The sequence below is a fragment of the Phoca vitulina genome, unplaced genomic scaffold (genome assembly GCF_004348235.1).
Source record: "Phoca vitulina isolate PV1807 unplaced genomic scaffold, GSC_HSeal_1.0 scaffold20, whole genome shotgun sequence".
NCBI lineage: Eukaryota > Metazoa > Chordata > Mammalia > Carnivora > Phocidae > Phoca > Phoca vitulina.
The window spans coordinates 15,471,426-15,495,552 of record NW_022589723.1 but is presented as its reverse complement, the minus strand read 5'-3'; the positions used below and the strand labels follow the sequence as shown (position 1 = coordinate 15,495,552).

The window sequence follows — 24,127 nt, the reverse complement described above, 5'->3', positions numbered from 1 at the left end:
AAGAAGTAAGCTGTCGATCTGGCTGGGGGAATGCGAACCATCCCCACACTTGGTCTCCCACTTGGTCTCTTAGATCGCTAATGAAATGTGCCATCCTTAAACTTGGCAAAACGAGGCTGCGATGCTTTAAAATTATACGGGCTTTTACTGAAGCCCTCAAAATTGAATAGGGGCCTCTACTTTCCATCCTGCCTTTTGATGCTGAGAGAGAACAAACGATCAACAGATTTCTAAAGCGTTAAAGAAGCATCCATAGCTCAAGGGTGCCTGTAGAACACTCTCGGTGGTGACAGAAAAAATGAAACCATCTCAAGGCCTAAGGTTGCTATTCTCACGCTGGCCATTGTTCAGCTGTTTTCCCGCAATTATTCTCATGATAAGCAATTCACTTCTCTGCACTTGGCCCTAAATGCACTGAGTGCTGGAAACCACGCAAACAGCAAAACTCTACCAAAGCGGGCTCAATTCCATGCAGTACAAGTCCAGGATACAAGTCAAGTGCATATACTTGCCTTGCCTAAATTATTATGTTCCACAGCAATTTCTCGAAAGAAGAAATAGACAAAGTTTCCATATTCTATGGCATGAAGAAAATGTGGCTCTGAAAGAGAAATCGAAAACAAACTGGTTCCTAAAGGATAGTTCAATTAGCACAAGACCCCGGCTGCTCAGCATGACTGACAGACGACACATAGCTACACACAAACTAGTGAGAACCCCAATATGCCAACGCACTCAAGGAGTCCCAGTATGGGTGTGTTGAAGCTTCAAGGAACCTACCGTCTTTCATGTCAGCTAATGGACTGTAAAAAGCCTATTGGAACTGAACTACAGCAAAGGTCTTTGTTTCAACAGATTTATTCATTAACCTATTTAACTAGGGAAGAAAACTTCTTACATGGAGAATGAAAAATCTTGGTATCTAGACTCCAAAGAACAAAGTGGCTCTGCGGAGATGAACTAATCGATAATCAGTGCTAAGTCTGGAGGATAGGTAGATGGGAGTGGACAAGGAACATTATGTGTATTCAGAGGTAGGCAAATTGGCACAAAGAAATGAGCTCTTTCTTTTTTGAGGTCAACTGGGATATAACTGTAGATGAATCTACTTTCTTGACATGGCAACTTATTTCCTCTTTCCTTGTCAATGCTCCCGCTTACAACCAAAGCAACTTGTACTTGCTCTAAATAAATAACATAAAGTCATGCACTGAGCCTCCTGATGCCATGGCTCCTGGTCCCATTTGGCCATCCCACTACCCTTGGCAATCCCACAACGCTGCTTTTCAAGGGTACCTTTTATCCATTTGGAATCATATTTTATTGTACGAAGGGCAGATCCATCACCCATGCTTCGATAAATAACAGCATCGCTGGCCAAGAAGTCAGCCACTGTGGCAGAATACAGCTTCCCATCTGAAACCAGAGTTATAATTTGGGTAAAATAACCATAATTATCCTGTAGTGTGTTATCCTATGTAGTATGTTATACCTTTTGGAGTGCTTTCACCTGTTACCCCTATATATACAAATCAACCTAGACCTGATGCTCATAATCAACCTGTGACAGGTTGCCCCCTGGTATCACTTCATTTTACAGATTAAGGATCTAAGTATCAGAAACCTAAGCCACTTATTCAGGGTCATTGACCTAGTTAACAACAGAGCCCAGTGTCAGAATACTTATAATATGCTCACTTTTAAATCCTCTTTTTTGGAAATTTTTTTCCTAGCTCCTAGACTATGAAACACCTATAACAAGGTAGCTACCCCAGTTATGAGCTTTTTTCCTTTAAATTCCCTTTTACCTTCAATGTCATTAATCATTTATATTCATTACACTAAAGGATCTTACCAGCAAAAAGGGCAACATTGGTTTGTCTGGCATCAAATGGGCATCTTGCCAGGCCACTAATTTCCTCCCCGTCATACTCTAAGGTATTCAACTATAAAAGAAAAATAAATAGCTGGTGTCACATCTGTTCAATGTACCTGTTTGAAGGCAATACTGCTTTATTTGTACTGAAATTCTATTTGAAGAATTTTGTCTTTATTCTTCCATAGCATTAGAGATAAATGGGTTATAGCAGAAAGGATTCAACTCTAACAGCATGACAGCGAAGAAAAAAAGTTGATAAAAAAAGCACACCATATGAAATATACTCACCCTATAGTATCTACACATGGGATTAAATGCATTGGTACCACATACAAAAACCATCTCATCGTTTCTTGGAACAAATACTTTGATAAAGTTGTGGCATTCATCCTAAAGAAAGTAATAATTAAATTACTATTAGACATTCCATATGCTGACATTGTTGGGTGAAGCCCACATAAAGACTAACTCTGGCAGATAACTCGTCTGTTTTACTTACTTTATGTTTGCCTTTCATAGCACAGTTTTCTCGGTCCTGTTGTCTTGACCGCCATGTCAGTTTCTGTATTAACCAAGTAAAACCAAAGTTTGGTATTTTAAGTGAAAATTTTTGGACGGGAGGGAGACATTATCCAAGTTCTGAGGGAATGCAAATAAATTTCACTTGCTCACCTTGCTCGGTATTACTTCTGTTTTGGGGATTTCATTCAAGTTTACTGTATAAACTTGATCCCTGTTGGAAACAAGGCAGTAAGTCATATCATGTGAATGCATAAAAGTGTTAAGCTGCTTCTTCTTATTTTATTTTTTACAGATCTGCCTTTATTGTATTTTGGAGATCATTTGGATTTTCTCTGTCTCCAACAAAGTCAACAAAGAGTACTTTTTCATTAGTGAGATGCTTTTATATATCACTGTGGTTAGGGAGCAAAGAAAGCTCTTCTCTTCAGGCATGGGTCAAACGGCTACTTGGTATTAGCATAGACATACTTCTAATATTTGCTTGAATAATTCCAAGTTAAAAAAGAATAAAGAAAGATTTTATTTTCCCCTGCTGCTTTAGGAATAAAGAATGGTGTATGATTGCTTGATGGCAGTAATAAAATAGCACTGCTGAAGGCTTTAGCTCTGTATTTGTTCCTGGTAACACAACACTGACTCTTCTCAGTGAATATTTTTGGCTACTTGCAATTTTTGATCACAATCACATATTAGTTTTTCATGAACTAGACACATTAATGCAAGCACCACAAGAGAAAAGAATTTTAATCTAATAAACCAACGAGAGGAAAATTACCTGCCAGCAATATAAAGTGTGTCTCGAATTTTCAACATCAGCTGAAAGTCCAGCCTGTGCTGGGATTCATTGCCTGAAGGGCGTCCTCTAAAAACCGGATATTGCCTTGAATCTGCAAGTAAAAATGGGCTAAACTATCAGTCAGGATTATGGAGCTGAAGAATCAATATACAGCATTGATTAGCTGTATATACTAGTTGTAGAAGGGTTTTAACTAAATTCCTCTCTTAAGGTCTTGAATACAAATGAATAAAAGATGGTGAATGTTAGCAAATGGTCTTTTTCTTTTAACAGAAAATATATAACCTATATATGGGTTGCTTTAGAAAAGCAACCAACAAAGCTGTCCCATTTTCTCCAAACACTAAGAAAGGACTCTGGATCAATTAATATGCAAAAACAGTTTTGAGACATATAAAACTCTCTTTCTAAAAACAAATACACGTAGAGGATCAAAACCAAGAAAGCTCCCTTCTCAGAAAAGAAGAATGCTCTTTAGATTACTTACAGTGATAATCAACTGTATTGAGGGGTTCATCATCTTCAGGAAAGCTGACTGCCCTCAGCTGGGAAATCATCAGGAGCAGCATGTAGGCACAAAGCAGGAAGAACCTCATGGTGGGCCAAGATGAAGTCAGAGCAGCCCCTCCTCAGAAATCCCACTTAGCTACCTGGAAAACAGAAACAATTTGGAAAGATCTCTATGCTGTGATGAAACTTTCTGATTTGTAATCAGTTCAATTTTCACCACAAGCTCTCTCCGGTGCCCCCCTCCCACCAGGAGCCCTGGCAGCGGTGGGTGAGGTATCTCTGAAAACACAGGCCAAAGATGGCAACATGCCAGCTCTGATTAAAGCATCTGGTGAGTATATGGAAGTTTTAGGCACATTTGCAGGAGTTTTTGAGGTAACTATGTATGTCATCACAGCAAGATCACCAGAACCACAAACAGAAATGCTGGCTGCTGACTTGGCAAGAAGATGGGCTAAGTTGGGATTAGAATTTTAATTAAACTCCAATCTGCTTCCCTTCCCCCAGCCTGAAATATATCCAGTACAGCTTGTCTCTGCACACCCCACCCCCCCCATGAAATGCCCAAGCTGTCTCACAAATATCCAGGGAGCTGATGGTCCTGTCGCCCCTCATCAGATCCTTGCTAAAGGCATTGCCAAATTCCCAGCATTACTCAAGCCTTAGGCCTAAGTTCTTAAGTAGAACAGTTCCCTTAGCTTACTGAGACCAACATGGAAGCAAGGAGATGAATGACATTGAATCAGGGTGAAAGAGAATTAAAAGAAATGAAATGATTTCACGATCTACCCATTAAGCAGGACAGGACTGAAGCAGCACAGCTGACAGCAGACCACTGGGGAAGTCTGCCTTTTTACATAAAACCATTTGGACACAAACCAATACCCTAAGTATGCCTGGCCTCTTAGCTTTATTGAACTTTAGAACCACAGGGGGCCTTAGGGACCATCTAGTCCAACCCCCTCAATTTTCAGATGAGAAAACCATGGGCTAGAAAAATTAAGGGACTCACTGAATTTCAGGGAGCTATTTAGAGCATGATCAGGGTACAGACTCACACCACCTGAGTCTCCATCCGGGCTCTTTTCATCAAATTAAATGACGAAATTAAGTGACTGGTTTTTTTTTTTTCTTTCAAAAATATAGCATTACAAAAAATCTTTTTGGACTAATGAATATATTCATTATCTTTATTGAAGTGATGCTTCACAGGTGTATGCATATGTTAGATTTTCTCAAATTGTACATTTACAATGTGCAATATATTGTATGTCAGCATCTCAACATTAGTTGAGCATAATATTAAGCATTAGTTGCACATTACCCGTCAAAAAATTAAAAAAATCTTTAGCTGTTATTAATTTATTAAACAAGAAAATTAGGGCTCTGCTGGGCCAACGGGATGGCTTTTTTGAAACTGTAAATGCTCTACTTTGCAACAATACTACCCCGTCCTCGGCCATAATTATCCCTTACAGCTACTATACCGAACGGTATAGCAGTTAGCTTTAGCTACAGTCTCATCTACCTAAGAACTTTAGGAGAGATCATGAGAATCACTTCAAATTCTGGGTGAGTCCAACTACTCAACTGGGTACTTACTGTGCCTCTTTTATCTTCTTAATGCCAAACACACAGATGCACAGGTATGTAAGCTATGCAATGCTCTCAATGTTTGTCTTTCTAACTAAAGTAGAAACAAAGTATACGTGAATTTTAGAATCCTAGTTTTGCAAAAGAGAGAACAATCTTGCAATACATTTTTTCTTAACGGAGGATTAATTCAGCAGTAAGTTAACACATCGAAAATGCTCTGCAAAAAGCATGGTGGAGTGGGACCCGTGGCAGCATCATTTTGTACTCAAGTCAAAAAAGTGTGGTTGTTGGCAGTAGTCTGACTTGGGCTTGGTTGGAACTCCACAATTACTAGCTGACTGACCTGGGGAAGCTTCTTCTGTCTCTCTGAGTGTTCATTTATTTATTTATAACATGGGGATAATACCACCTTCCACTGGGTGAAAAGGAAGTAAATGTCTGGCTCCTGTAAATTCTGAGCAAAGTTAGATCTCCTTACTCATTCCCTACTGAACACCATGCACATGACCTTTACCGAAGAATCCGGGCAGAGTCTGGGAAAAAGATGTCCTAAAATATTAAAGCTATTTGGCCATTTTTTCCCCACAGAGAGTTATTTTAAAATACAAAAGGATTATCTTTAGAATAATTTTCACAACTTGAGCCTATTTATTAAACCTAGAAAAGAAGGTAAAAAACAATCACTGTCAATCTGACCATCCTAACACAACAACTGTAATGATTTGGTTCTAGTCGTCCTGTCACATGCACATATTTTCAATGATGACAAGGTGACCTCTTTTAATGTACGACTTCTCCTAAAGCAGAGTCTTCCTGTCTCACTTTTCCATCGTGCTTCCATGTTTCGCCATTTATACAGACCCTGGAAAGTTGAAGTAGTATAAACACGTGAAATGTTGCCGTAAGAACAACATGCTGTTATGACATCAATCCCAAACTTCATCCTCTGGATGGAAAGTCACTGGGTGTTTCTCCTGGGGTGTCAGGGGAAAAAATCAGGAGCACCCATCAATCCTAAAGAAACTTAGAAATATCTGTGTGAAAACAAGAGGCAGACAGTTCTGTGAATCTTTCTCCACCATGACAGGTAACTGAATGGTTCACATCATGTGGGCAGAACCTTGATGTCCCAGACAGGAGGACAGGGAGGGGCCCTCACCAGGAAGGGTGTCTCTCGCATCTGTGATTCCAGCATTGAGGCTGAGGATGAAATCACTGCTGACTCACTGGCAAGCACCAAGTTGCCGGCTGAGCTATCATTTCCTATAACTCACTCAACTCATCTGACACTGCAGAAAGCAATTTCTCCTCATACCCTACCCCCACCTATCTCATCCTCTAAAAATAAAGCCCCACCACTAATTGCTTCCTGTCCCTGCATAAAGCTTTATTTTAAAAAATTACTTTCAGATTTGCCATAGAAATTATAAATGGAAGTATTTAATGTAAAATATATATCAAAGTAAGACTGAGTTGGGAAGGGAAGGATCTAGAAATACCTGCGAGAAATGAACCAGGGAGATTTATTTTGCATATAAACTCCTCAGACTATCTGGCTTTTACCTTATTTAAGGAAATATCTCCTAATTCTGGGGATCAGTAAAATAGTGAGACTACTTATGCTGAAGGAGAACAAGTCAAGAGGTAGGGCAAAATGTTGGAAAAATACAGACCTTGGGGTTTGAAAAGTCTGGTTCAAACTTGCTTGTGCCATTTACTTCCTGGCTCTGGGATCTTGTTTAAGACTTAACCTCTTAAAGCCTCAGTTTCCTTAAGCGTAAATTAGGAAATTTGTCATTACTACCTCCTAGGCTCTTCTGAGGATTAAATGAGACAACCTAAATAAAACACCTAACATAGAACCTGGCCCATAATAAATGCCTAGTAAATTTTAGCAGGTATTATTATGACTATTATTGTTACATCTTATTGGGCAAACATGACCCCAGAAGGGGAAAGAAATGCTTATTACTCTTTTATCATGTACAACCATTCACAAAACCATTTATGAGTACCATCATAACAATGACAGGGGTGTTCTTAGAGGATTAAGATACAGTTTCACAGACATAGATGCTTCTGAGGAGGAGGAAACCACCTTCCTCATGTGTAAGGGTACAGTAAAGAACATGCCTAAATGAGATTTTTTTTTCCTTTCAACCAGAGAACGGGGGAAACTGAGTAAGTATATTTTGTCATTTTTTGTATTATATATAGGCATCTCCCACATATATCTGATGCTAAAGCCTAAATATAATGAGGGAAGTTCTTAAAAGCAGTTCAGAGCTGCCAGGATAGCAAGGGTTTGAGTGGCAGAATCCTTGAGAGAAGGGAGGGTGCCAGGAAATGAGCTCCACACTTAGCACTTAATTTCATATTATGGGATTTGCTACTTCTTTTTTTAAAAAGATTTTTTTTTTTTATTTGCAAGAAAGAGAGAGAGAGAGTTGGGGGAGGGCCAGAGGGAGAGAATCTTCAAGCAGACTCCCCGCTGAACACAGAACCTGATGTGGGGCTTGAACTCAAGACTCTGAGATCATGACCTGAGCTGAAACCAAGAGTTGGACGCTTAACCAACTGAGCCACCCAGGTGCCCCAGGATATGCTAATTCTTAAGCTACCTAAAGATGAGAGTGTAGCTGTAAAGAAAAGCCAGATTTTTGGTAGTATCAAGTTTAGGGCCCACCATGAAGGAATCCCAATAAATATCTGCAGACTTTCTTTTGGACCTCTGAAGATCTATACCCTAAGGAGAGGAGGCAAACATGAGGTAGACCAAATTGTATAAAAACTCCAACTTGGTCTCCAAAAAACCAAGTCCTGGATTGAATAGATGTAATCTCTTCCCACTCTAGCTCCTTGAATAAAAGATAAGGTGAGTCCTCTCTAGAGGAAAATAGTATTATCTGGAGACTACAATTTTTTTATATAAAATTCTTAACAGCAATTACTAACATTCCAAGAACTAAGACTAAGAGAGAAAGGAAGACAACTGAAATAGGCCCATGGGTAAGCCAGATATTAGAGTTATGAGAGATCAATTTAAAAAATAATTGTTTATTTTGTCCAAGAAAAAAGATGACAAAATAGAGAATTTCACCAGAGAACTGAACTCTATTAACAGAGAATTAAATGGAAAGTTTACAACAAAAAAAGCACAATCATTAAAGTATTGTAATAGATGTGTTTAGCAATGTATTTCTTATACCTGAAGACAAAATTAGTGAACTAGAAGATGGGCTAATAGAAAATATCAAACAGAAACATGGAGAGCAAAGATGTTGGGAAAAACAGATGAAAGAGTAAGAGACACATAGGATCTTATGAAAACATCTAACATCAGAGTGCTGGTGAGTGAAGAGAGAGAGAGATGTGGATGGAAGCAACATTTGATGAGATAATGGTGGCATTCTTTTTCAAAACTGGCCAAAAACCATAAGTCTCATATTCCAGAAACTAGAACTTCTAAATACAAAGAAAAACATACTTGAACACATCATAGTCAAGATGCTGAACACAAAGACAAAAAAAATGTTAAAAGCTAAAAGAAATTTTACCTTCAAAGAAGCAAGAATAATACTGACAGCTGCCTTACCAGTAGAAATGATGGAATCCAATAGACCATAGAATGACATTTTTCAAGTGCTGAAAGAAAGTAAATTCTCAGGCAAGATTTCTATTACGAGTGAAAATATTCTTCAAAAATGAAGGCAAAATAAAGACATTTTAGACAGACAAAAGCCTAGAGATTTGTTGTTAGCAAATCCAGACTAAAAGAAATACTGAATGGGAGTTCTTTAAGCAGGATAATGTACAGGGTTTGTTAATAAAAGTTCTTTTTTTTATGTTATGTTAGTCACCATACAGTACATCATTAGTTTTTGATGAGAAGTTCTTTTTATAGTTATAGAATAGTGACCAAATTCAAAATTAATGAATCCCAGATAAATAAATTGGCATAGAATCTCTGTCTCCTTGAAAATTATATTAGTGCAAAGGAAATGAGAATTCAGAAATGGAGTAGGCCTACTTTATCCCCAACCCAAAGAACCCAGAAGGATACCATGCTGATTTTAAGGCTCTGGCTATCTTCTGGGGATGCCACTTCTTGAAGAGGAGCTGTTCAGACTCTCCTACTGCATATACCTCAGGATCTGAAAGTGGAGTTGGTTCCTCCCACTTTCCCAATTATTCCTCCAGATCTTGGAACTTCATGCTCTTCAAAACAAATCTTTCTATTTGAGGCCTGCCTCTCCTCCTCCTTTTCAGCTGATAATGTCCTAGTCACTTTCTCTAAGAAGTGAAGTTCAAAGACTTCAGTAGCCCCAGTCTATGGTTCCATTCTGGCACTTGTCATCAGCTGTAGCTTCTTCACCTCAAAACTCATAAAGTCATGCACTTCATGCTTTGCTGTCAATCTCTTGTCCTTCCAGCTTATTTGTCTCACCATTTTCACCGTGACTGCTCCTTCTTCTCATCAGGGCCATCAGTCTCCTAACTGATCTCATTTCTTCTAACTCATTAGGCTTCCTCAATCTTGACATATCACTTTATCCATCTTAGATGTAACAGTCAAATAGTCAATCATTGTAATAATACTTTAGCCCATATTCTAGACTCCTTCATCCTTTGTATCCTTATCAGGCTTTCTTGTAAAGTTCTTGGATGAACTCAACCCTTCACCTTCTGCACCTGCCCCAGGGCAGCTGAGCCCCGGTGAAGACAACCACACTCTGGGACAATTTGGTAGTAACATCACAGAATTCTTGGTCACTGACTACAAGTAGCACTATAATCTGTGGGGATGCTATGTTTCTCTACCAGGTTTGCCCACTCCCCAAATCAATAAGTTTAAACTTTTCCTATTCTCTTCAAAGCCCTCATCTGATCTTTCTCCTCACTCTACTACATTCTTCCCTGCTGCCCCATAGCTACTTCACTCAGAAAGTAAAAGCCATGAGACAGGAACCTTCCTCAATTCCCCTCCTCCCCTTCCCATTACCAGTCAGACTCATTGCATCCTCATCTAGTATTTCTTCCTTCTGTCCTGTTTTAAGAGAGGTTTTCACCGCCCCCCCCCCAAGTCCTCTCCATGTGCTTTAAACCCAAACCTTTCTGTCTTTCCTGGAATAGAAAAAGCATGGACTATGTTTTTCTCTCTCTGGTATAGTCTCTAACTTTTTATTGATTAAATACTATCCATCAGCACTCAATTTGTCTAAGCTTCTCTCATCTCAAAAAAAAAAAAAAAAAAAAAAAGAAAGGAAAAGTAAAAAGCTTCTGTGACCCCAGATCCTTCTCTAGCTACCACCTACCTCTTTCCTTCCATTCACAGACAGACACTTAAAGTTCTATATTCTCACTGTTGTCATTTCCTCACCTCCCACTCATTCTTCTACTTCCTCTGTTCTAGCTCCTCTCTCAATAACACTTTTCAGTAAAGACATGATGACCTCCAGGTAGCTAAATGCAATGGGTGCTTCCAGCCCTGTCTCATATAATTACCCAGTAGCTTTAGACACAGTTGACTGTTCACAGCTTTTCAAAACACTACCAATCCCTGCCTTCCCTTATATGGCATTCTTTTGACCTCTTACCTATTCTGCCTGCCCCTTGTTTGTCTCTTGATCATGTCTAAATGCAATAAGCATTTTCCTTCAGAAAATAAAGCTTATATAATCTCACAATCCTCCAGTAACTTTCTATTACTCTTTGGGGAAAGCCCTGATCTTTGTAATGGAGCCATTAAGACTTTCCGTGTTCTGAGTCCTGTCTCCATCTCCAGTCTTATTTGAGCCTGTCTCCTTCTTTACTTGTGCTTTTACCACTCTGGCCCTGTATCTGGCCATGGACTGTGTCATTCCACCTACTTCCATCAAGCCTTTGTTCCTACTTTCACTCTGGATGTCCCTTCTTGTCTCCCATCCTTGGCCTAGTTAAGTCTTCTTCATTTTTTTTTAGAGCCTAGGGAAGATTCTTCTCAGTGCCTTGGGATAAGCATGTCTCACAGTTGTCTATACTTGAGACAACTGTGAATGAGCAGCAGATGAAGGAAGAAACAAAACTAATCATGGGCCCTGAATCACTACAAGCCCTGCTGAATCTCTCAGGGCAAGATTAGCTTTTCAGACTCCTGTCTAATCTAGATTTATTTAATACTGTTAAATAAACAAACAACAACTATAACAAAGGGCAGCAGAGCCAGGAAACCCTAGGTTCTACTCCCAAATAGCATTCTTTTAGTTGAATATGCTGTGACTAAAGGAAAGAACGGGGGTGGAACCAGAGCTGTAGTGTAAGGGGCACCATTCATTCTATACTCTATGAAATTCCAGGGGGCACTGTTCACATTGCAGTCAATGAGAATGATGGCCCCTGGAGTTACAGGAGTTATAGGTCTGCCACCTAACAGCCCCACAGGACAGAGTGGAAAGGGAGCAATGGGTTTAGGTAGATTGAAAAAGAGCAAAGAGAAGCAAGTTAATTGTTATTCTTTGGAACCTACCAAGACTCAGAAGGTTGTAATTGAAGGTCAATTACAAAAGGTTCTTGTTTATATAGCATTTTCATGTCTGGATTCAAGCAGTATGTTCTGTGTAGGGCTGTAGATTTTAGTAAGTGCTCAACATCAGTATTTAATCAGAATCATATGACAACCAGGCTGACAATATAGCCTTTTAAATATAAGAAGATGAGAGGAAGAGATGACGAACCACTACTAGTTTCAGAAGACCCTTAAGCAGAGTTGAGGTGGGTATTCTAAGCCCTTCTGAGGACCTGGTAGCTCCCTGCATCCAGGCTCACCAAGTGACTCCTGACCAATGGGATCTCTTGGAAGAGCACCAACTCTCTTGTGTAAGGAATCTCTAGTGCTACCCCCACCACACCCACCCAATCGTCTCCTTCACACAGGCTTGTGGACCAGGTGCCATGTGTGAACAAATACATCCTCTCTTACTCTGGGCCAGGAAGAGGTGGCTGAAAGGCTCTTGAATCTGAGACCCTTCTGCCCTCTGGTAACTTGGGTACCCAAGTTCTCAAAGTGCTCAAAGAGGCTTTGTCATTTTAATGACACTTTATAATCAACCACCTAAAACACTGCCCCATGGCTTGTTGAGGAAATGACGAATCAGCTCTCTGACTCACCCTCCACACAGCTGAGTTCCTGCTGACACATCAGAATCTGGAAGGATGTGCATTTTCAAGGAGCAGGGAAGAAACCTTGTGGGGAACTGGGGACTTGGATAAAGAACACATCAGGGATTCTTTTCCCACTGACACTGGCAGCAGGAGGGGAAAGGGACCAGGAACCAGGAGATTTGGGAACACAGACTTGCTGTGTGATCCCCGATAAGTCTCTGGCTTGAGTTTCTTCATGTAATAAAAGTGGGGTGGGGGGGACTAGAAGTATAGGAACACCTCTTTCCCTAAGAGTCCATGATCTTCTGAGGGCTGGAGGAGAGAGGACTCCTTCTACCTACTCAGATAAACATCCTGGTGTAATCCCCATTGCTCCACAGGTTCTTTCCCCTCAACATGTGAGCATCTCAAGTGACTCCCATCAGACACACAGTATCTCCCCTGATCCTGAGGTGGCCTGTGTTATCTCCCTGTCTCTCACCATCTCCACCAAGTTTCTCTGAAGAAAGGTCTGAGCCCATTGTCTCCATTTTCTCACTTTTTATTAAGTTTTTCACCCACTTCAGTCTAACTTCAACCCTTGTCCATCAACCACCAAATTGCCACACCCAACTCAACCCTCATTCTAAATCTTCTTTCATCTCCCCGAGGTATTTAATCATGTTGGTCCCTCCTCAGCTCTTGAATATCACCTCTGGCTTTCATGGTAATCTCCTTACTTGTCTAGCTACTCCTTTTCAGCAAACTTCTCCAACTTGTCCCACTACACTCACTCTTAGATGTAATTCTTCATGGTTCCACTTGGCTCTTTGGAGATTCACCCACACTATACCCACCTTTTTCACTACCACCAGTTAACTGATGAATGCCAAATCCATGTGTCCAGCACAGACCACATTCCTCAGCTGCAGAGCCAGTTGTCCAAAGTCTCTGTCCAAAGTCAGATAATTTGACCTCAGTAAAATATAAGCACTTTAAATTCAGAAAGTGCAAACCTGAACTTCATATACTTTGCCCTGACTTGTCCTCCTGCTAAATTCCCTACAGAGCACAGGCTCTGGGCTCAATGTGCCTGGGTTCAAATTCATACATTATCACTTACCAACCATGTGACCTTGGATATATCACTTCATCTCTCAAAGTCGCAAGCTTTCTCACCTAAAATGAGGATAATTCCAGCACTTACATCATTACAATGATTCAGTGAAATAATCTATGCAACACATGTAGCCAAATCCTCTGCAACTGGTAAGGATCCGATAGTTACAACTACTCTTATTGTTGTTGTCATTACTGATATTTTTAATATCCTACTCAGTCATTTAAGCCTTAAACCTGAGAATCATCCTAGATTTTTCCCTCTCTATCATCTTCTCCAATCTGTTAGCACACCCTATTGAATTTCTCCCTTTATTGCTCTAGAACACAGCCTTAACTGGTTTTTGCTCTCATAGACTTAAGTTCATTCTCCAAAAGCCACTAGAATGATCTTTCCAAAGCACAAACAGTATCATGTTACCTTCTTGTCTAGAAACAATTTAATGGTTCCTCCTAAAGGCCTGATGATAAAATTCATTTTCAAGATTTACAGGGTTCTCCACAATCTGATTCTCACCACCTTCTGTTTCATCTACCAATAATTCCCCACCTTGATCCCAAAGCATTGGCTCCTGTGAACACTATTTTCTCTCAAATGCCCTTCTTGGAAACTGTCTACTTACCAACTCAAAATGTCGCTGGCGTTTGCCTCTTTCCTATTCTTTCCCTCAACCCCAAATTCCTCTCCTCTGGCCACACTGTTCTCCTAAGGATGGCTAATCACACCGTACTACCATGTAAATACTTCTATTACGGAACTTACCATATCATAGTAATTACTTGTTTTCACATTTTCTCTATTAAACTGGGATGCTCGAAAGAGAGAGCAGATCTTAGTCAGCCTCTATCCCAGCATCAGGCATGGGGACTGGCACCTAGGAGGTCTTCAGCCAGTATTTAATGAATATAGGAAGAGGTAGATATATGAAAGAGGTTGTACATGTGACGGGACTCGGCTATGGCACAGGTGCCACATGCACATGTCTCTACCATTGCCCCAAACACCTACAGTCTTGAGTCTACAATGTTCTCCTATGACGTTGGCACGCGATCCTCATTAGCCCCCAGTCCATGAGTTTCCAGGTGCTGCAAAACCAAGAGGTTCTTTACAAATGGCAACAGATGCCTCTTTTCACACTTACCCATCATTAACAAATGGCTCTTTGATCCAGGAGTGATGGGTAACACGGGCCAAGGGGTAAATGATTTCTGTCACTCCCCACCGGAATTCCTGTTCATTTTGCAGCTTTCCCAGAACAAAGGAGAGGAAAGCAGAGCTGTTCCTGAGATTAAAGAACAGGGTCTATGGGACTGGCAGGAAGCCTATTTGACCCCCCACTACCCAACAAACAAAAATAAAATAAAAATCAGCCAGCCATTAGGCAGAGATCCTGCAATGGGTAATTCTTCCCTTTGGCTGATAGCCTCTTTCCAGCTAAAAAGTAAGTAGTGCTAAAGCATAACAAAGCCAGAAATCAGTATGAATACCTTTCTAAGATCTTTCCTTTGGGCTTGATTCTGATAGAAGAAAAAAGGAAGGAGGCAGTAGATGTCCCGGAAGGGAGATGCGGGCACGCTGCAGGGTACGGAAGCCTGTTGTGTTCTCTATTAATGCCTTGCCTTTATAATCAATGTCTTCCCCAAAGTCGGGTCAATTATGTTTATTTTAATTTAATTTTACATGCATGAGGAAAGCTGGTTATTTTTAAAGTTTTCTGAAAATTAAAGCAGCTCTTATGTAAGGTTTTCAGTTTAAGTCTGAAGTTTTTTAAAGCAAAGCACACCGATATCTCCATCAGTAATGCTTCTGGTCAAATATTAATAATTCAAAAAGGAATTGAACTTAAAAGGAATTGAGCAGGAAGGGACATAAAACAGGATCTAACCTGCCTTTGCCAAATCCTAAGCAAATCAGAAACAGAGATCTCAGAATTTGACCTCTGAGAAGAACCATGGCTCCAGGGAGCAGAATTCTAGTGACAACTTATCTACAAGTTTTGCCGGTCCGTCCTGACTCAAATTGGGTAACATTTTAAAGCTAAATTGTCCTAGAAGCAATCTTCATTTAATGTGAAAATAACACAAGAAAGTAATGAGAGGATGAGCCCCATATCTAAGCCGAGAGGATCTGCCATCCAGGCAGATGACAAACACATCAACTTCTTAAGAGATCAAGAGGAGGGCTAGCTTTGTGAAAACACAAAACATAGGGACCTTCTATGATTGAAAAAGAAAAAAGAAAATTAGATAGCAGAAGATTGCTGTGGCAGATATGAGCACAACAGTGTGTCCTTTTTTCAGGGAGGACTGCAGGGCTTTCCAGGCTAACTTGGTGACAAGAGAAATTAAAAGCCTTTTTTTTTTTGTTATCTCCTCCATACACAGAGCCCCAGCTAGGCCCAGCTGCTCCCTGTGGGCCTCCAGAAAAGGAACCATTCTAGACAAAGGAAGAGCTCAGGGTTCCAAGGCAGCACTGAGATGCCAGAGGACTCAGCCTGTCTTTGGAACATTGGCTTATTCTACCAGATGACCTGCTGGGGCTGCCATATGGCCTGCGCCTGACATTCTGTTCAGGATAATAGGGCCTGGGTCCATGCCTGGTTCTGCCCTCTGGGCTGGGATGACAGAAGTAGAGCATGTTTGTTCTGATTCCACTGATTTGTCTGATTCTGCCACTATGGAACCTTAGCTTTCGATATCCTCCATGGCACCTTTTTCAGGTTTTCAAAGGACATGAACGATACCCAGGCAAGGAAAGACTAAGGATGAGCGGCTGCCACTATTCCTGGAAGAGAAGAAGCAGATAAATTAAGGGACATGGGATCCGAGAGGGGCGAAGTCAGTGCAGAACCTAGAAGTCCCCAGAGTCCAGTTCACCATCACTGCCAACAACTAGAGCACTTGCTCAACGTGAAGAGTTCGTGTCTCCATGTTTTATATTCTGCAAACTGCCTCACCAGAGACTTCCAGGAGATGTTGTGACTTAAAATGGTGTCCGAGCGTTTACAGAGGGGTTAAACTCTAACAACCCAGAGAAAGAGAGGTGGTCTTTTTTCATATTTTAAAAGCCAAAAATTCCTGGTTCAAGGCCTATGATTTTCAGTTGCCAAAAACATGGCCTTTGAATTTGCCTTCTGTATTTGAAAACAGTAATAGTTGCTTGTCCGTGGCAGATGTGGTGAAAGATCACGAATGGTTCATAAGGGCCCAGAGCATCACCATTATCCACATTCCGTTAGGAAACGCAGTTCTACTTGTTTTGAAGAATGCGTTTCACAGGTGGGTGGAGAGTGCATGGCCTCTGTACTATTGTTGCAACTTCCTGTGAGGTTATAATTATTTCAAAATCCTTTTAAAAAAAAAAAGTGTTTTGTCCTACTGATAGAAATGAGAGCCCTGGTGACTTACGTTAGCCCAACAATCCTGAATTAAAAAAGAAGGTGTCATCAAGAGTGAGAATAAATGGCCAGAGTGAATTTCATGGCTGGCAAAACCTCTGGGAAGGCCCAGCCTGGGCCTGAGTCGTTTCCCTGGGACTCACCTACAGACCTCCGTCTGCACTCCGCAGCCGAGATCTGAGTTTTTGAAATACCTGGGTCCGCCGAGGCACACTGGGAGCGTAGGTAAATCGTGCCAATTCCTGATTTTTACTAAATCAACTCAACACTCAGAAGGTATGAGAAAAGCGGGGCCCTTCCTTCTGTGAAGGGTGGGGCCTGCCTGAAGTACCGGGCAAAGCACTATCAGAGTGGGGATCGTGGACTCTGGAGCCAGAATGTCCAGGTAGGAGGCCCAGTTTTGCCACTTAACTAGCCATTTGCCCGTGAGCCAGGGGTTAACTACTCTCTGGACCTCAGCTTCTCTGTAAACCGGGAATAAGGCTGGCCGCTTTCTCACAGAGTTGCTCAGAGGATTGAATGAGTTATTAAAAGAGCATACAGAATTCCCAGCACATGTTAGCGATCGGGTGAGTGGCAGGAAGACTGTGCAGGGCTAAAGGCACAACCTTGAGAAAGGGTTGTGTGCTTCTAGCACTAGCGCTGGAGATAATTATGCTATACATGTTATATTACCCTTATCTACATTTATTCTTGCCTCGCCTTATGAATCACCTGGGCGGGGGGATACTAAGCTTACCTGCAACATCAAACACACCTGGAGTTAATAGGGAGTTAGGAAATCTGGATTCTACCTTTGATTCAGCTTCAGCTAGCGGAGAGGCCATGAGAAAGTCAACGCACCTCCTCTGGCTTCGGTTTCCTCCTCTATATAATGACAGGGTTGGGCTAGAATGTCCTTGGTCTCGAAGGCCCCCTCCAAGTCATTAGATTTTATGATTCTGAGTTTGGTGCCTGGTTTGAGAAGGGCTCTTTATCAAAAGCAAAATTATTCTCAATTCACACTTCTAAATTTTCCTATAACATTGATGTTGCCTCTTTACCTCTCTCTCTGTCCCCACACATACTTCAGAGCTGACAGAGGTATTTCATTCCCGTCTGTGTGTGACAGTGGCCCTCAGCTCTCGGGGATATTCATCCTACACCAGGGGCTGGGCAATGAGGTTTTACTTTTTAGAGTGTTTTATGCTTTTAAAGCAAATATGCCTTATCTATTTTGGTCCTTAAATGTTAGGACAGAAATTATTATCGCTACTGAATTTCACGTCAGCTTCATGAGGACAGAAGTTACTTCTGTTCTGGGCTTTATCTTTTTTTTTATTTTTTAGAGAGAGGGAGGGGGTCGGGGCGGGGCAGAGGGAGAGAATCTTAAGAAGACTCCCCACTGAGCACAGAACCTGATATGGGGCTCAATCTCAGGACCCTGAGATCATGACCTGAGCCAAAACCAAGAGTCAGACATCTAATCAACTGAGCCACCCAGGTGCCCCTCTCGGCTTTACCTAGTACCAGATACCTACTTAGAGAATCTTTTTTGCTGAGTTAGTGAATGGATCTCCACTATACAGATGAGAAGTTAAAGAACTGCTCGAGGTCAGGCTGTTAAAAAAAGGCTTCTGCATCATCTGTCTCCAGGTCTGTTGCTCTTTCTATCACCTCAATGACTAATCTCAGAGAGGCTCAAAATGGATTTGCATAGACAAAAATAAAACCTATGTTTCACGGCAACACTCGGCAGTGACCTTACAAATACAAGGCCGAAGAGGGACCAGGAGGCAGTGTTTGGATGATGCTTCTCTTAGCACCCCACGTTCTGGGTGTATGGATTCACCTAATTCCCAAAACAAACCTCCCTCTCCTACCTCTCTGCCTTTGCGTGTGCTTTGCCTACCTCCTGGAATGTTCTTCTTATCCTTTCCTCTTCCTTGATATGGCCAACCCTTAATCAGAAATCATGTTCCACCAAGATCTTCTGCCACCGAAATCTGAGCTCACCTTTGTCAGAGCACATACCACACAATGTTCTATTTCCTCATTTTCTCAACTTCCTTTCTCTTCCCCAGCCCCACACTATAAGTTCTTGAGTACAGGGACTGTATCTTTTACATCCATAAATAAATTCCTAAAACGTGGTTGGTACACAGGGTTTTAATAGTTGTTGGTTGAATGAATTGTTGTGTGCAATCCTGTACCTTATCAAGAGAAAAAAAAAAAGTTGAAAAATCTCCAAAGAGCACTTTTCCCCCTTACGATGAACTGGTAGCAATAGGTCACCCGTATGCACCAGTAATGAACACAGGCCAATGTGAGATTATGCTGCGGGACGTGCGGAAGGCATTCTCTCTCGTGGCTGCTGATGTGACCACAGGAAGACATGGGCTGCTGTGGATGTTGCAATTGCAGGGATGGACCCACAGCAGTCACACTGCTCCAGGGATATTGTCTGGCCCATTTCCTACAGGGACCAGAGCCTTGGGCCTGGGGCCCCAGATTCCATCCCAGCCACAGGAAGTGGAAGCACCTGGGGAAGCTACAGAAAAAAAGAGTGTTGCTTTACACATGCAGACAGGCTGAAAAGATTGTGGGGAAAAAGACTGAGGGAAATTAGCCTAATTACCTTTGGAAGGAAAAGTGTGGCTGGTTTTCCTTTTCACCACTTACCCTTATTATAGACTTGCAGCTCCTTGGTAAAAAGCATTATAAAAGTAGGGAAGGTGGGGGTTTGGGGTCTTTTGTATAAAGGATACAGGGACAAAGTGGGATTATAACAAGAGTAAGTAAAGAACTCTACCAGGACTAGGGAAAGAAAACAGGAGGGACCCCTAGGTTTCTTCCCAAGCTGTGTCTATTCCAAGCTGGGGTGGGAGGGAGAGCTATCTCTTTCATGTTGCACATACTGAAGGTTCCAGAGAGTCTTCAGGGTAGTGGGAACTCAAGTAGAGGCGGCCATTAACACAGGCACAAGGCTCACCCGAGTGGGGGTGGGGGCACCACTTTCAGAAGCATTCTAATCAAAAGTTGCCAGGCCCTAAGCTCTATCTCAAGTGAGTCCCTAACACCTTCTCTGCTTCCTGTGTCTCTGCAGTACCCAACCTTCCAAGGCAGAGGAGGAAAGAGAAGGTGCTGCGGAGCATCCGAGGGCTGGGCGGCCAGGGCCCCATGGGCACGTGTGGACTAGCGTGGCCTCCCACACTCTCAGGCCAGCCCTGTTGCCTCTCCTGAGGTGAGATCCGGGAGCATTGCCGCTGAGTGAGAAAACAGAAGTAAAAATACTTTGACAATTGTAAAGGTGCTATACAAGCGTGAAGAAGTAGTATTATTATCAGTGCTTTATTTAGCTGCAGTTTGCATCAGCACTGTACACTGACATCGCGGATGCTTTGGCTCCAATACATAAGAACATTCCTCATTCCAAAGACGCACCTGCTCCATGAGTTACCAGCCCCACTGGGCCTCCTGCCCTTTGTTCCTGCTGTTCTCTGGACCTGGAAGGCCTTCTGAATGAGGCTGCTCTGACTGGCAAGTTCCTAATGGTCCCTGAGGGGCCACCACCCTTTTCCATCTCTCTCTGGTCTCCTTTCACAACACCCCATCCATTTCAGCTAGGGACTTGCCACGGTGGGGAGCACTGGCCACCTCCTTGCTCGCCTTTCTGATTAGACTGTGAGTTCCTGGAAGGCAGGAGCTAGGACTTGTCAGTGGAAATACGCTCACAGGCCAGTATGTGAGATGTTCCTCTAAGAGAGCAAAGTTTGCCGTCCCTAACAGACTCTTTTGGCTTACACGCCCCACACCTGGAGTTGTGTGTAATCTGCGCATGCTGGAGGCTGGAGAAGTACCAGTGATAATGATCAGGACAAGCCATGGAGGAATGCTAAGGAGGCATGAGGCATTGTGCTAAGCACCCCCCCCCCTAGGCTGCTCATGCTATTTTCCTGAATTTGTAGATGAGCAAATAAAAGAGGCAATCTGCCTTAGGTCCCCAAACTAAATAGCGGGGCTTAAGTCAGTTTGACTCCAACATCTATGGTCTTAATCACTACACCAGGAGAAGATAATGCAGAAGAAATGGAAAAGAGAGGAGAAAAGAGGCATTTGTCATTTACTAAGAAAAGAATATCCTATTTTTAGCTTGACTTCACTATTGTTGTTTTAAGATATGAACAGCACTATTTCCCCTACATCCCTTCTTCTAGTCTAATGACCTGGCAGGTAATGGCAGCAGACAAATAAAATTTCCATGAAACAATAAAATAATACCAGAGGACTTTCATGCAGAAGAGAGCCAAGATCCTGCCTCCCTAAGTCTCGGGAGTTGGCATCCACCTCTTCCTCCCATCTGCACCTTTGAAATGGTCAGAGAACTCTTCCCTCCCATCCTTGACTTAGCAGCAAAGACCTCCAACTGTTTCCAGGGATGACAGGGCAGGGGTGCAGCAGGGGCAGGGAATCGCCTTGTTCAGAGGCTCCTGCGTAGACACAAATTAGGATGGAAGGCCTGACAGGCCCCTTTGCTGCCAGGTCCTTCAAAGCTAAAGAAAGTTTCACTTGGGAACCCCTTCCATTAAATGTCTGGCAGGCCAGTCAGAATAGATGTGAGGGGAAAGCACGTTACAGGGTAAGTCTCTACCTCTACAGAGAGCTTGTCTACTTTTTTTTTTTTTTTTTTTTTTTTACTTTTTCTGTCTTCAAGGACCAGTAAGAGAGCAGCAAAGGGGAAGTTCCCACCTACACCCCCTCTCAACCCCATAAAATGACTGGAAAAGGGCTGTCATTGTGTGGAACTCAAGGGAAGAGCAATGGGATGATGGTCCATTCTCGTACCACTCCTGAGAATAAACACCCTCATACAATTCAATGAGGAAGCAAGCTTTCAGAATATTCTGGCTCCACCACCCACTAGCTGTGTGACCTTGGAAAAACTACTTCACCTTGTATCTGTAAAAAATAGAAAATGATTCCACTTGTCTTAAAGAATTGTTCTGAGGGTTATAGGCTCAATATACAGCAAACCTTTAAAACTGTGCCTGGTAAATAAGTGCAGTAAGTATTAGCTGTTAGCATAGTTATTGCTGTTAGTATTATTATTAGCATCACTCTGTTTTCTCTCTGCTCTGTCCCCTGCCCTGCGATAATCTCACCTATTCTGAAGATAAACACTAGAGATTACAGTTCCAAATTCTCTCTTGTAATATTCTTTGGAAGACTGGACAAAGAAACCGACTTCAAATAATTTCCCTTTTCGTGGCACTGGTAATAGAAACACCTAAGTCAACCACTCAGCATTCAGGCAAGATTCTCATAAAGATGGCTGCCAGCACATTAGAAGTTAAGCATTTTGCCAATATAAATGCACCAAATATACCTAATGTCATTATTCTTGAGACTCATCACACACTCAAGCTCATCTTTAATATCTATCTTAACAGAAGAGAGCCATGACGACAGATGATTAATAGCACTGAGACTTGGCTTCCTGAAGAAGGCTGGATAATGGAAGGAATACCGCTACATTTCCAGTAGAAGAGAATTCTGTCCAAGAGATGCTGGACTGAATTCTTTGTGGGAAAGGAAATGAGGTGAATGGAGAACTCACTCCTGATGCATTCTGGAAAGCAGGGGTGGAGGTTAGTGCTACAATACATCCCAGTCCATGATGTTCCAAGTATCTAGATGTTCAAACTCTCAAAGGGCTAGAAACTCCGTATAGCAATTTAAAAACATGGCACCCCAATATTTTTATACTGTTCCCATTTAGAAGTGGATATATATATCCTCCCCTTGCATCTGGGATGTGAGTGTTTGAATAATGGAATATGGTGGAAGTGATGTATCAGTTTCTGAGCCCAGAACTTAATAAATGGGCAGCTTCCACTTCCTATTTCTTCAGACACTTGATGTTGAACCAGCCACCATTGTATGAGGAAGCTCAAGTTGCTCATGGAGAAGGCTTTGTGAAGAGGACCCTGTAGAGAGGAACTCAGGCCAGTCCTAGCTCAACTCTCTGCTGATGAGCCACACTGGCCCCCATGTGAGTGAGCCGTCTCAGAACTGGATGCTACAGCCCCTGGCTGAGCTATCCCAGGTGATACTATGTGGAGCAGAGTAGTATCTGCCAAAATGTAGATTCAGGAGTCAAATCAATGATTTTTTTTTTTAAGTAAATGCTGTGTCCAGTGTGGGGCTGGAACTCATGACCCCAAGATCAAGAGGAGCATGCTCCACTGACTGAGCCAGCCACCCTTCCACCCAGACTCCTGATTGTTTTTGTTTTAAACATCTGGTTATGGCATGGTTTCTAATGCAGTTAGATAACTTAATGTATTCCATGTTTAGGGGAGAATCCCTTCCTGGATCCTCTCTAGGTATATTCTCTATCTTGAAATATTGCTTTCTTTGCTTTCTCCTCTTAGACCAGCAAAAGACTGAAATTAGCTGTCGGATATATTGCAGATGACAGTAGTTTTCAGATTGTCTATGTGTCAAACAGTACAAAACTCATCCCTAAAATGTTTTGTCCCAGTCTCTTAAGATAATTCTTCTTATTTTTTATAAGATTTTATTTATTTATTTATGTACTTATTTATTTATTTGAGAGAGAGAGAGAGAGCTCGAGCAGGGGGAGGGGTAGAGGGAGAGAATCTCAAGCAGACTCCGTGCTGAGTGCCTAGCCTGACACGGGGCTCGATCTCATGACCCTGAGATCATGACCTGAGCTGAAATCAAGAGTGAGACGCTTTACCAACTGAGCCACCAGGTGCCCCTTCTTATTATTAATCATAGAGAAGGAAATTATATCAATGAGGTACAATCTCAAATTAGCTTTTTTTTTTTTTTTTAAGGATACTATTTAATGCTGGTGAACTTGGGATGAGATCAATATATCACACATGGCAGGATAACTTAGGACAACCATTTAGAAAACAATTTGACAATGTGCACTACACACACTCCCATCCATGTACATTAGCAATACTAACCTTTGACTCAGTAACTTTACCTCTAATGATTTATCTTAAGCAAATAATCTGAAATAAGAAGAAAAAAAAGGAACCTTATTAGAGGAAGATGCTCATTGTAGCCTTATTTATCATGGTGAAAAAATTGGAAGCAGGCTAAATTTCTAAACTTGGAGAAGAAATTAAAATAAAAGTATACTGCATCAGCTTCGTGGAATATTATGCAACC

General features: G+C 41.8%; 1 protein-coding gene across 18 annotated transcripts in view; it reads right to left on the bottom strand.

Moving 5' to 3' along the window:
* The window catches only part of SEMA6D (semaphorin 6D), a 593,940-nt gene that overhangs the window by 10,887 nt on the left and 558,926 nt on the right, over window positions 1–24,127 (bottom strand). For 12 of the 18 annotated variants that reach the window (XM_032417859.1, XM_032417857.1, XM_032417863.1 and 9 more), the window contains 9 exons: window positions 5,310–5,394; window positions 3,685–3,847; window positions 3,177–3,288; window positions 2,552–2,612; window positions 2,379–2,441; window positions 2,168–2,269; window positions 1,856–1,946; window positions 1,297–1,416; window positions 513–601 (listed from right to left, as the gene is read on the bottom strand). In XM_032417859.1, the coding sequence (XP_032273750.1) occupies window positions 513–601; window positions 1,297–1,416; window positions 1,856–1,946; window positions 2,168–2,269; window positions 2,379–2,441; window positions 2,552–2,612; window positions 3,177–3,288; window positions 3,685–3,793 (747 nt within the window). In that variant the 5' untranslated portion in view covers window positions 3,794–3,847; window positions 5,310–5,394. Of the gene's footprint in view, window positions 1–512; window positions 602–1,296; window positions 1,417–1,855; window positions 1,947–2,167; window positions 2,270–2,378; window positions 2,442–2,551; window positions 2,613–3,176; window positions 3,289–3,684; window positions 3,848–5,309; window positions 5,395–23,919; window positions 23,944–24,127 lie in introns of those variants that run through there. The other 6 variants (XM_032417865.1, XM_032417867.1, XM_032417864.1 and 3 more) reach the window with 2 other exon arrangements.